Here is a 13,972-nt window from a genome sequence, read left to right on the forward strand (position 1 = left end):
CTTTAGTTACTTTTAAGTAAATGAGGTATATCCAAAAGAGAGGGGGGGGGGGGCAGGGAATCATAATCAGGTTCAAAGTCACATTCCCTGGTTTTGCATAGAACTTATGCTAAAAACCCTCAACGGAATTCTGTTCAGTACTAAAAATTTACACAAAATACTGCAAACCCCCTCCCAACTGAAAGATCGGCCCATAAATTCAGCAAATCTTGCAAAGACCAAATAAAAATGGCATGCCTCCACCAAATTTTGGTTTTATATGAACAGAGTCTTAACTGTTGGAAATAGAACAAATTCAAGGGGAAAAAATGGCTCCACTAAAAACTGTTGGCGTCAGGAGGATAACAAACATAATATTTGTTTCTAGAAGCGTTCAGTTGATTTGCATTCTAAACACAGAAAGCAAATTACAACAAAATGACCAGATATAAAAATAATGAAATAAAAACAAGTGAAGAAAAAATTATATATGGACATAATTTTCAACATTAAAAATCACAGTCACTTAACAAAACATTTTAAACACAATTCACTCACTCATTCTATACTATTAGAAATCTATAAATTTCTGTAAAACATAAAAAAAAAGAAACTCGTGCAAGGAACATGAATTTTTCTTGTATACAGACAAACACACACACACACACACACACACACACAAAAGCACGCTATCACATTTGTTCAAAATATGTCTTGTCCTTTCTACAAAAATATTCAAATTTTGATCTTTCCTGTATTTGTACTTTCATCATTTTTTTTATTCTTCAAAGGGTTCTTGAATATGAACTTGGAGTTAAAAGTAATCACGGCAAATTTCTTTCATGAAGCTGAGTTATTGATCAGATTGGACACACACTGCAACATTTTCAAGTCCTTCATGTAACGATCTATATCAACGTGAAACTCAGCTCTGTTGCAGTGATTCAATGTTTCCAATGCATTGCATTTTGTTCCTTTAGTTTCTTTATTGCACAGTTTATGCAGTACAGTATCTGTCTGATATGTACATATGTAGCTGAGCATAGTTGTTCTTAGTAGGTACAACAAATTACTTTCACTTTCCTGTGAAGAACATTGCAAGTTTTCATGCAACACTGCACCGTCACTGGGAAATTTGGGATTTGCACTTGAATTTTCTTTGCTGTATGCATGTAGAAGTTCTCTCATTCTATTAGACACTGCTAAGTCTATGGGTCTATAACCATCTACAGTCTTTGCTTCTAACAGTGAGGAACCTGAAATATTAAAATACTAACAGTCAATAATATAAAGTTAACATTAAGTAAAAATGAAAAGTACTAAATTCATGATAAATACACATCTGTGACAAAGATGTACACACTATAAAGTGGCTGGGCCAGGACTCACGAAACTGGTGGCAAGATTGCGCACGCTACAGGTACTTATCATTTTTTTAGTTATATTGATTTCCAATCTATGCTTTTACAGATTCATGAAATGTTTAGGTAACATTTTTAACTTATCAAAAAAATTACAATGATGTAAATTAGGAAAAATTATTTTGGGCACCCACAGGAAAATGCTTATCTATACAAAAAAATGAAGGCTTCAGAAGCATTTCAAAATGAATAAACCGATCAAATGAGTTGTCTCTTGCCTCCAATTATTATTTCAACTTTTCGAAGAGCCCTTCCCTCTCAGCAGGACACGATCAAAGTTGAACATACCACCTTGCAATCTACACCCCCATGGGTGGAATGTAGTCAAAAGGATCAATCAATATTACCGACTTCACTACTGACCAAGTAATGACTAATTTAATGATGGCCTATCAACAAATTAATATTTTAAAAGTGAAGAAGACAGTAATATTTTAAAATTTTCAGCAATCATGGCAAATCAATGCTAAAGGAACACTTTCAAACCTGGGCTGCTGTGCCTATAACAATAATAGATTACGAAAAGTGACAAAAAAAATAATGTCTTATCTTAAATTAAAGTGAAAAAATTCTTACTTTACATTATATTTACAATAGGGCTTAGCCGATGCCAATCGGCATTGGAAAGTATCAGTTGGGATTCATCTACAGATACAAGCAAATACTTTGCTGGTATATTGGTCCTACTTATCTTGGAAATTACGCAAAATTCAAATTTTTTGCACAAATTTTGCAAAAGAAACTATTTCTTCATTATACATCATCCATTTTAATATTCTGATGTAATTCTTGAATATTCTAAAGCAAATTTCTTGGTAAATTAACGTATATAATTGGACAAGAATATTTCCACACCAATATGGATCAATATTTTGAACACATTTTAAGTACTGCAATTTTCAAGCATCGGTTGGAATGTGAGCGTATCGGCATTGGCTCAGCCCTCATTGTGATAAAAAAAAGTCACTGGAAAGTCGTCATGTATACCAGAAATGCAAACATGAAAACAAAAAATCAAATAGTCAATAATACAAAAAAAGACTGACTAACTGACCATTTTCCACTCCTGCAACATATGACTTCATACAGTGGCATTTAAAGCTTATCTTTTAAGAAAATATTAGCTTGACTAAGTCTCTTGACTCTTGTATGAACAGGTTGAAATATTTTTACTTTATGCTCCAATATGGCAGTACTGGAGCTACGTTTAACATAGAATTCAAACCACTGTGCACTGCGCCTTCACCAGGAACTGAACCTGGGACTCCTTGACTGAAAGGTGACAGCATAACCCCACCATTCCGTCAGAAGCCCTGCTCTCTCCCTCTCTCTCCCTCCCTTTTTTCTTTCATTCCTTTCTTCTTTATGACAGAGAGAGGGAGAAAGAAGAGAGAGAAAGGGAGGGGGAGAGAGGGGAGGGAGAAAAGAGAGAGGGGGAAAAGAAGAGAGAGAGAAAGGGCAGGGGAGATGAGGGGAGGGAGAACGAAGAGAGAGAGAGAAGATAGGGAAAAAGATAGGGGGATGGAGGGAGAAAGAGAGAGGAGAGAGAGAAGAGAGGGATAAAAAGAGAGGGAGGGAGAAAGACTCCCCCTTTCTCTCTCTCTCCTTTCCCCCTTTTTTAAATCTCTTTTCACTCTCCTTTCCCCCTTTTTTAAATATATTTTTCTCTCTCTATATATTCTCCTTTTTCTCTCTGAAGTGGTCATATTTTTCTTCAGTTAAAGAGAGTAGAGAATACACTTTTGTATACCAAAGACTCAGTCTAACAAGAAACTCTAGTAGCTACATGCCCACCTCCCCCCTAAATAAAACACACACATACCATCTTCCTGATTAAGTCTGCTCCGAAACTTCCACTTCTGTGTACCTGTGCCTTACTACATCCATTCATCTGCAGCTCTGAGGTACATGGGTACCACAGGCAAACCACCATTAAAGGATGGTGTTGGACCACTTTTGTCCATGCTGCATTGCCAAATAATGAGCTGGGTCCCAATTACTGTCATTTTGGTTTTGATTGATTTAGTTTTTTTTACTTCACTTTCCTACCACTATTAGCTAATTGCGAAGATGAGGATGGGTGGTGATAAAATTAAACTGATGAAGGGAAGCTCACAAACACCCATATCCAGGCCAGGAACCTGGGACCCTTGCGGTCGTAGAATGCTGTGCTAACTCCACCATGGAGGCCAGCAAATGAATATCATGTTGGTTGAACAGGCTTTTAGCCTCATGCGAATCAAACCCACCTACTGGACACACTCGCTGCTGCCTGCTAAGTCCTTGAACTTTTGCACATATGTGTAAGTTATGAACATTTCAGTGCTAATCACCAGTTGTAGATAAATTCCAGACATATAATATGAACAGTGCATCAAATGTTAAGAGGGCAGTAAGATGCACCAAACTCCATTGCCCTAAATAAGCAAACGTGCAAATTTACTCATTCACAGACAATATGTTTCTTCCTCTCTTTACTCTCAAATTTTAAGTTTAACACAAAGAGCTATCACGTACACATGAATTTATGATCAAGAGTGTTTTTTTTTTGTTTTTTTTTTTAGAAAATACACCTTTATTGAAAAAAAATCTCTACCACAATAATTCAATACAATTTTCCACTTCTTTTCACTACAAGCAATATTTGTAGTCTTAAGCATATTTTCAATTCCTACAAAATTTCTGTAAGGCATTAATTGAAAAACGGGGCTTGTTTGGATTTCGAGATTAGTTATTCTCAACAAAGGTTTGAAACTGAAGAAAAATATCTGATTCAAATGTTTTTAAGAAAGTTGAAATATCACATAAGAATATCCACATGTTATTTTCTATCATTCTTTTAAAAATCTACATGGAACTTTTGAAACCACTACAGCTCATTAGCTGGGGTGTAATGGCAACAGTACGCAAAATTTTTGGCACCTTGTGTTTTCACTGTTTCTCCATGAAATATATGTAATAATAACCCTTGGCACAACAGCCCATTGAGGGCACAGGCTTACCTACCGACTGCTGGCCTCGCTCCCACCCGATCCCACTCACTCACCTGAGGTGAAAGATCGTTTGACCAGTTACGGGGTGTGTGATCAGCACAGCGAATCCCCCAGTCATTGTTGTAGATTTCCATGTCCAGGTTAGGCTACTCGTTCATAGCTCCCCAATTTCCTCATGATGGTGGGTGACCACCGGTCAAATACAAATACACAGAGTGAAATCTCAGGAGAAAAGTTGTTACGCTTCCCCCAGGAGACTTGAACCTGCACACATCCCATAACCAGAGCTAAGCATGACGTCTCAGACCATACGGCCACGATGCAGGACATGAAATATATATATATTTTGGTTAATTGTAATTTACTGACTGGACTAATTTGTAGTCTCTATTGGAATGATAATTTTTATGTAAAGACAGTTTCTACAAAATATTATGAAGTCATGGGCAATTACTTCTAAATTAGCACCAATATATAAAATTAATATTAACACAAATTTACCTCCTTCGTCAAGAAGCAAGCTGCAAATTCTTAAGCTATTACTCCTAACAGCATCGTGCAGTGGTGTAACTCCATTTTCACTGGCAGCAAGAATATTTAGCTTTTGGTCTGGTTCTAAAAAAAAATATATAAAAATATTACACAATATTTTCACATATGCTATAGAATTGGAAATATGTTATGTTAAGCTGCAATAACATCAACAGTGACAATCTAGAGGAAAAGATGTTACATAAATAGGATTTTACCTCCGTATTCATAATGCTGGTATGTTACAGTGCTTTTAACACATTCGTCACATATAACATGCATAGTCTGCCCTTTGCTGTAAACTCATATTGTGGATGAAGGACAGGCTATATTTGCACCCCTTCTCTTATGTACATGTATTATAACTACTTCTTACTAATTCCAATCCCTAGATGATGCAACTGTGTTATTTTAGTTACTAATGTGTCTGATTTGTACTCATGTCATGTTGCTTTGCACTTTTGCTTATGCACTTGAGAAATGCATGGAACAATTCATATTCATAGTGTATAAATTCCTCATGAGGAATTTATACACTATGAATATTATATATATATAAATTTATACACAAATTGTTCAAGACTTGTATTTTGCAACGTATGATGCAATTGCATTTAAGCAGTGAAATAATGCTGACTTGCTTATAAAGTGACAGGTCTTAATACATTTTGAAGCTATTCCCTTTTATATTATCCTACAATCACAAATGGATCATGGTCTCTTTCATAAGATGCTTCCCTTAAGCCTAATATGATACGGCGCCATTTTTCTTAAATGATTCTCCATTCCTGCAACAATTGTAAAAACTAGCAACAAAGATATCATTTAGAATTATGTAAAACTTCTATGAATATTTACATAAATACACATACATATTCTGTCCATCTTTTTCAGCCATATTTTACAGATCCTACGCTGGCAAAAAACACTACCTATCTTGCAGCGCAGGATCCATTAACTAATTCTGGTAACTTCACTCACTATTCAGTTTGACAAAAGTGGCAAGTCGTGGCAATACTTGCACGTATCACATTAAAACATGAACCTTCACTTCTTTACAGGTTTGAGAGCATAAAGTTGTATGAAGTTAATGAACCACATTCAATGTCCACATACTATTTATTATATGGCTGTTGTTCTACCACACTCATGATTATTCTACACCAGGGGGTTCCCAAAAGTTTTCGTTTCATGGTGCCCTTAGTGTTTCAAGATTTTCCACGGTGCTCAAGTCAGAATGTAGGCCTATATAGCACTTGCAACCTTCCGTTAGTGTGATTAGGTAGCTTAAGTTAAAAAATTAACATATTTCAAATTCAGAAACATAAAAAGTACTAAATAAGCACACACAGTTACTCACAATGTTGTTCATGCAGGGCAAACGTGATCTTGTCCGATTAAACCAAAATAAACCTGCACGGATCAGATGATGTGACCAGACTGTGGAGGATGGCAAATACACAGGACAATGTTGCCAATACAATGCCTACGGTAAAACACGATGGAGGATCCATTATGATCTGGGCCTGTATGCCAACAAAAGGAGTTGGTAAAATGCAAGTCATTGGAGGACTCATGGACAAACATGTCCTGAAAAATAACGATAAAAAAATAACGGGTTGCCATGTGTGTTCACCTTCCAGCAGGACAACAACAGCAAACATACTGCTCAAATCAACAGGGACTGGTTGGTTTTGAATGTATCAAAACAATTGGAAAAACTAGTTCAGATCTGAATCCGTTTGAGCATTTATGGACATTTTTGAAGTCAAAAGAACATCTGAAGAGGGCAGTCACTTTGGAGTGGGAGGAAATCAGCCCAGACATCTGCAAGACCTTGGTCTTTTCTATGCACAGTAGATGACAAGCAGTTATTAAGGCCAATAGTAGAGGAAACAAACAGGAAAAAATAGCCTAACCTGGAAATAATTGCAACACAAATGTTTTTTGTACCAGATTGTACGGAATGGTATAGTGAATAATACATTAAAAATCCATCATCCAAACGTTTGGGGTAAATCCGCCATCTTGGAAAATGGCGACAAAAATTAACCTTAAAAATTAAGAAATTATAATGTCGAAAACTGTGCATTGTACACAAAAAGTGAAGATAACCAAAATGAAAGAGCAGAAAAGTTGCTAAGTTATGGTTTTTGTTTCATACAGGTACCTTTCATCTTAATTGAAATAGAAAAGTTCAAATATTTTCTTTAATTTGTAGAATTTGCGTAAAAGTTGGTTTCCGACACAAAAAATAGCAAATATGTAAGAAACTATGTAATTTCCATCCTAAAGTCACTGAACCAAATTCATAGCTTATGATTTCCTCTAGAGATTGGTTTTTGTTTCGTGTCTTTAGTCAGGGGTTGAGGAGATATGTAGTTTAATGCAGTCATGTGTTTCCCTAAATTTACATGTACCATTTATTATGATATTGGTGAGAATGTAATACAGGGTGGTCCCTTCAAATCTCCCTAATTTCAATTAATTACTGTGAACAAAGTACGATGAATTGTGAAATAACTGTAACACCAAATGAAAGGCCAGATCTTCAAGTTTTGTTTTCATGACTTGAAGTTGTCAGTTTGCTCACTACACAGCGCCACTGTCACATAAATAAAAATGGCGACTGTTCACCGTGCACAGGCAGTGGTGGTGTATGCTGAGACAAATCTGTGATTGCAACGCAATGAAATTTGAGACGAGTGTACGGAGGAGTTGCACCTGATGCTAAATCAATTAGGCTGAGGTTTAGTAAGTTTCTAACAACTGGCAGTGTCCTAAAACAATCTGGTGGAGCTCACCATCGTGTGTCAGAGGAAAAGGTGGAAGAAATTTGAGAGGGGTTTCAGAGAAGCCTGAGTAAATCCATCCGCAAAAAAGGTTTTCCTCTGTGCTTAGCACCATGCAATGAAGGTGTATAGGTGGTGCGGGGGTAACGCCCCACACTTTCTTGATCCGGTCGTGAGTGGGGGTGATGTGATCAGCACCACGCCCCTGACTGCCTTTACCCCCCAGGTACCCATGTTATTCGACACTGGATGGACACCGGGGCCGCTTCGAACGTTAGAAAAATTCCCGGATTTGAACTGACCGGGGATCGAACCCTGGACCTTTAGCATGGTAGTCAGACGCGTTACCGACAGCTACCGCGGCCACCATCCGCAAGGCATCTAGGCAATTCAATGTGCCTCCAACAACAATGCATCGAGTTCTGCACAAGCATCTTCAGTTGTATCAGTATAAAGTGCAGATTGTGCAAGAATTGAAGCCAGATAATAAGCTGCGTCGCAAAGAATTTGGTATGGAAATGCTGCAGCGTATCGACATGAATCCTCACTTTCTTGACAACGTCCTGTTTTCAGACGAAGCAACGTTTCACGTGTCTGGGATTGTCAACCCAAATAACATACAGGTCTGGAAACCCACATGTGTACAGAGAACATGTCCGCGATAGCCCAAAATTGAGTGTTTGGTTTGGTCTAATGAAGGACAGGATCATCGGTCCAGTTGTTTTCAATGAGGACAAGAAGTTGAATACAGACTGGATATTGTTCGTGCTACCAATGGGGCACATGTGGAGGTGTATTAGTGTGTGGAAAATAAAATTTGTGTGTTTTTCTTCAATTCTCTGAAATCTCATTGCTCTATCATTCATACTTTCCTTTCTACGATTAATTGAAATCAGGGAGATTTGAACGGAACACCGGGTATATTGTTTTCTGCAGTGTTTCATTCAGTTGCATTGTTACATGTTGTTTTTGTTGTTTAAAATTGTATGCACACAGTAGCGGTGATTAGGTGTCTAAACTGAGGGAGACGGGGTAAGGGGCATTGACCGTTTACTTTCTGCTTACTGCAATTAGAGAGAATGATATTTAACATGGAATTTGGGTCAAATCCAGTGGTATAGATCCACCAAGCTTTCTGAAACCTTGGAAAATATGCAAACTAACTTTAACTAGAGACACTAGCGGTACTGCTCCCATGCCAGGGTTTCAGATGCCTTGGCGGATCTATTACAAGGCTTAGCATTAAGAGACCATTGTGCGGGTACAAAAAGTGTGTATGCGGAGGGAGGGGAGGAGGAACTACTCCCCATGACCTTCACCCCTAATCGCCGCTACCGTCAATACATTGAACTAATATGGTATGATAAAAAATGGTTCTAAACTGGTCACTTTGCCTTAGTCCATTGCAGAATTTTTCGTAGATACCTGGTGCGAACAATGTTAAATTTCACCATTTCCTCTACATACAGATGTGCACTTGTAGCACAGGTGTTGCCCCTGATGCAGCAAGAGAAGAACATACGCATAACTGATTGAAGATATATGCACTTCCAAATATGCTCGGTGTTAATGAAATTCCGAAGAATATCGAGCATCCTAATGTATTGCAGCCACAGAGCAGCAGCAGCATCCTGTTATCTTTCAGAGTTGAACCAAATGTACACCAATATTTTTCCACACCTCAGAGCTTGAACTTAGATAAGCGTCTACTTCTGAATTGAGCAGGCCAACAATTACTGAACGTAATCTTTGCTTCCTCAAGTGGCATGTGCATAAACTATAAAATGAACCCTTGTGCCTCTGGCTATGGAATTTCCGGATGGATTTGATTTGTTTTAGTTTAGATTAAGTAGTTTTCTTGCCACTTTTTGCTAATCATGAAGATAAGGATGGATGAATGGGCAATCACAAACACAAATGGACGACACAACACGAGTTCATCTGTGGCAGGTCCTGCAGCAAATAATCGAAAATGGTGATCAATCATCAAGGGAAACCAGCAATTTCTCTACTTCCAGTTATGCATTCAATCCACATTGCACTATATTTGTGGGCAAAGAGGTAAATCACACAAATATGAATCACATTTAATAAACTAAAATTTCTGAAAGCACTCTGTATCGCAGCCAATGAGAACTTTAATAGTCCCCTGTAGCAACCCATATTAAGGCTGGGTGGTCTTCATATGAAGATGAGTTTCCTTAGATGTGTTGGTTATCTAATAGAAGATTCAGCCTCCAACACATCCTTGAGATCATTTACGGAGGTAATACTGTTAAACCTACGATAACCTACGTATGATCAGCGGAAAAGTGCCTCACTTCCAAATTGTACACGTTGGACTGCATTTTAAAAACCTGCAAGGCTCTGGTGTCGGGACTGACAGTCAGTCTGTGGGGCTTGTGTTGTCTTCCGCTTTGTCCCTTCATCCATCCACCATATCATCATCAGTCCTCATCTTCGTGATTAGCCAAAAGTGGCAGAAGACTGACGTAATATAAACTAAAACACATCTAATCAACCCGGAAAAGCCCTAGCCAGAGGCACAAAGGGTCATTTCATAGTTTATGCACACGCTACTTGGAAGAATAAAAGTGCACTGCAAATGAACATATTTCTGAGATACGTTCGGTAATCGTTGGCCTCCTCAATTCAGACGTAGATGCTAATGTAAGTTCAAGCTCCGAGGTGTGGAAAAATATTTATCTACATTTGGTTTAACTCTGAAAGATAACAGGATGCTGCTGCTCTGTGGCTGGAATACATTAGGATGCTCAATAGTCTTCGAAATTTCATTAAAGTCGAGCATATTGGGAAGTGGAGTTTCTATCTTCACTCAGTGATGCATTATGTTCTTCTCTTTCTGCATCAGGGGCAACACCTGTGCGACAAGTTCACGTCTGTGCGTAGAGGAAATGATGAAATTTAACATGTTCGCACCGGGTATCTACGAAAAATTCTAGAATGGACTCGAAGGCTAAGTGACGAGTTTAGAACCGTATTTTACCATATCATATTAGTTCAATGTATTGACGGTAGAGGCGATTAGGGGTGAAGGGCATAGGGAGCAGTCCCCCTCCCCTCCTGAAACACACTTTTTGTCCCCGCACCATGGTCTCTTAATGCTAAGCCTTGTCTAACAGTTGATTGACCCGAATTCCATTTTAAATACGATTCTCTCTAATTGCAGTAAGCAGTAAAATAAATGGTCAATGCCCCTCCCCCCCCCCCCCCTTCCTCAGTTGACACACCTAACCACCGCTACTGTGTGCATACATTCTTAAACAACAAAAACAACATAACAATGTAACGAAACACTGCAGAAGACAATATAATTATTTATTTATAATTTATTTATGCGACAGTGACATTGTGTAGTGAGCAAACTGACAACTTCAAGTCATGAAAACAAAACTTGAAGATATGGCCTTTCATTTGGTGTTAGTTATTTCACAATTCATCGTACTTCGTTCACAGTAATTAATTGAAATTAGGGAGATTTAAAAGAACCACTCTGTATTACATTCTCACCAATATCATAATAAATGGAACATGTAAATTTAGGGAAACAGGCACGAAACAAAAAAACACTCTAGAGGAAATCATAAGCTATGAATTTGGTTCAGTGACTTCAGGATGGAAATTATGTAGCTTCTTACATATTTGCTGTTTCTTGTGTCAGAAACCAACTTTTACGCAAATTCTACAAATTAAAGAAAATATTTGAATTTTTCTAATTCAATTAAGATGAAAGGTACCTGTATCAAACAAAAACCTTAATTTAGCAACTTTTCTGCTCTTTCATTTTGGTTATCTTCACTTTTTGTGTACAATGCACAGTTTTTGACATATATTTTTTTACCTATTAAGGTTAATTTTTGTCGCTATTTTCCAAGATGGCGGATTTTCCCCAAACATTTTAATGGTGGATTTTTAATGTATAATTCACTCTACCATTCCGCACAATCTGACACAAAAAAAACATTTGTGTTGCAATCATTTCCGGGTGAAATTGTTTATTTCCTCTACTACAAGGGTTATGATGCATCTGGCTATTAAACTGTCACAGTTTGTAGCATTTTTATGTTTCTTTTTCTGTTTTCATTGCAAGTGTACGAACAGAAATGTGACATAAAAGTAGCTTGCTTTGACTAAAATGTATGTTTTTCGTTATTAATAAAGTTTATGGGGTAACAAACTGTTGTAAATAAATCATCATATGTGTTATAACTACATGTATGGAGAATTCCTAATGTAATAAGGCTTATTTTGCTTTCTTTTCTTTTTCACAATTCATCTGTTCGAACGTGACTGTATTTGGAAGTGAGTGTCATTTGAGTGAAAATAGTGTAACATTTGACGGTGCCTTTATAAGACAGCAACGGCACCAGGGTGCCACAGTGCACACTTTGGGAACCACTGGTCTACACCATAATTGCAATTTGTACTCAATATACTTCTACACTCAGGATGCTGAAAACACTGTATTATCTTTACCTAGTATCTTGTGCACATTGGAATATTTTTAAGAGACCAAAAATAAGCCCTCATATTATAAAGGGTTTTCCAATAAGAATGATTTGATTTTGAAATGAACTGGCAACTATGCTTCAAATGTTATAACTGTCACTAGTTGTCATTTGTGTTTAGTATACTGTGACAATTCATCATGGCTAAATACATGCTTCAAGAATGTTTGGGCATAAAAATATCTTCTCAGATGAAGCTTATTTCTGGTTAAGTGGATATGTTAATAAACAAAATTGATTGTAGTTTTTGGTGTGAAAACAATCCAGAAGAGATTCACGAGAAGCCTTTACATACGCGAAATGTCACTGTATGGTGTGGTTTATGGCATAGTGGCATCATTGGACAATTTTTTTTCCAAAACTAGGTATGAGATGCAGATACAGTGACTGGTGAGTGGTCAGTTTCTTGTGGCCAAATTTAGATGAAATTGATTTGGAGGACATGTGGTTCCAACAAGAAGGTGCAACATGTCACACTGCTAATGCCACAATCAACGTATTGCAAGAACAGTTTGGTGAAAGAATAATTTGAAGAAATGCAACTGTTAGTTGGCCTCCAAGAAGTTGTGATTTAACTCCTTTAGATTGCTTTCTTGTGGGGTTATTTGAAATCTATACTCTATGCAAACAGACCACGAACCTTGATGCATTAAGATTGAACATCGAACGCTGCATTCGTGACATTAGGCCCAGAGTTATTGCACAAATTCATTGAATATTGGGTTCATTGAATTCACTCGTGTGCACAAAGTCGAGGTGGACACTTAAATGATGTGTTATTCAAAACATAATATAATAAACTATGCTTCAAAATAATATAAAAAGTTTGGTTGTATCTGAAATTGTTTTTATTTTATTTAATTGTAAAATCATATCGTTCTTATTGGAAAACCCTATACTTGTAAAGATGCCTGCAAATCTGTTTGTGTATACTTTCCTGTGATTGGAATTTCTTACAACCCAATATCAAACAATATCCTTAGTTTACACTTCCCATGCTTCTCAATACAAAGCCATGTCTCTCTCCGCCTCTTTGATACACAAGATTTTTCACAGAATGTTTGTCAATATATTGTTTATGGATCACCCACCCGAATACAATGCTTTTCACAGTCAATAGCCCATGGAGCGCCGGTTAGTGTGCCGGGCAATGAGAATGCATCTGCCAGCATTTAGACCCATAGCTTTATCCTGACTTTGGCACTGGACACGTCAGTGCTTCAGTATCCAGATAGCAGGTGTCCAATTTGCACATGTTTGTGAAGCGTGTTGTGTTGTGTTTTAGTTTACAGATCACTGGTACTATTCAAATTTGTGTAGGCAAGTTAGAAAGTGTTTTTACAGCAGGATTCCCAGATCAGGATGGCTACTCTAGGACCTTGATAACATTCAAGTATAATTCTCAGTTTTCAAGGGGAACATTCCAAAAATTCAAGAGTACAAGCGGATGTTTTCTCTATTTCAACCATATATCTCACCACCCACACTGCATATTAACAATATAAAGGACCTATGTGTTCCAATGTATCCAAAAATTCTAATTCAATTCAATTCCATTAAACGGTATATATATTTAAAATATTCAATTGAAGGTGGAAGGTTTACATTTGCCATTTCACAAGACCCGAAATACATCTACAAACACACGTCGCAAATATTACTAATCTACAAAAAAATGTTAATTGTATTAGAATTTCAAACTCAACTTTAAGATATCTTTCAATAAT

The 13,972-nt window shown here is 37.2% G+C and overlaps 1 protein-coding gene across 2 annotated transcripts in view; it reads right to left on the reverse strand.

The window, feature by feature from the left end:
* Positions 1-504: 504 nt before the first annotated feature.
* Positions 505-13,972, reverse strand: part of LOC145982656 (SMC5-SMC6 complex localization factor protein 1-like) — a 52,325-nt gene continuing 38,857 nt past the window's right edge. For both annotated transcript variants that reach the window (XM_083116030.1, XM_083116029.1), the window contains 2 exons: positions 4,895-5,008; positions 505-1,235 (listed from right to left, as the gene is read on the reverse strand). In XM_083116030.1, the coding sequence (XP_082972156.1) occupies positions 820-1,235; positions 4,895-5,008 (530 nt within the window). In that variant the 3' untranslated portion in view covers positions 505-819. The remainder of the gene's footprint in view (positions 1,236-4,894; positions 5,009-13,972) is intronic.

The sequence above is a fragment of the Lepisma saccharinum genome, unplaced genomic scaffold (genome assembly GCF_977018435.1).
Source record: "Lepisma saccharinum unplaced genomic scaffold, izLepSacc3.1 HAP1_SCAFFOLD_291, whole genome shotgun sequence".
Classification (NCBI taxonomy): Eukaryota; Metazoa; Arthropoda; class Insecta; order Zygentoma; family Lepismatidae; genus Lepisma; species Lepisma saccharinum.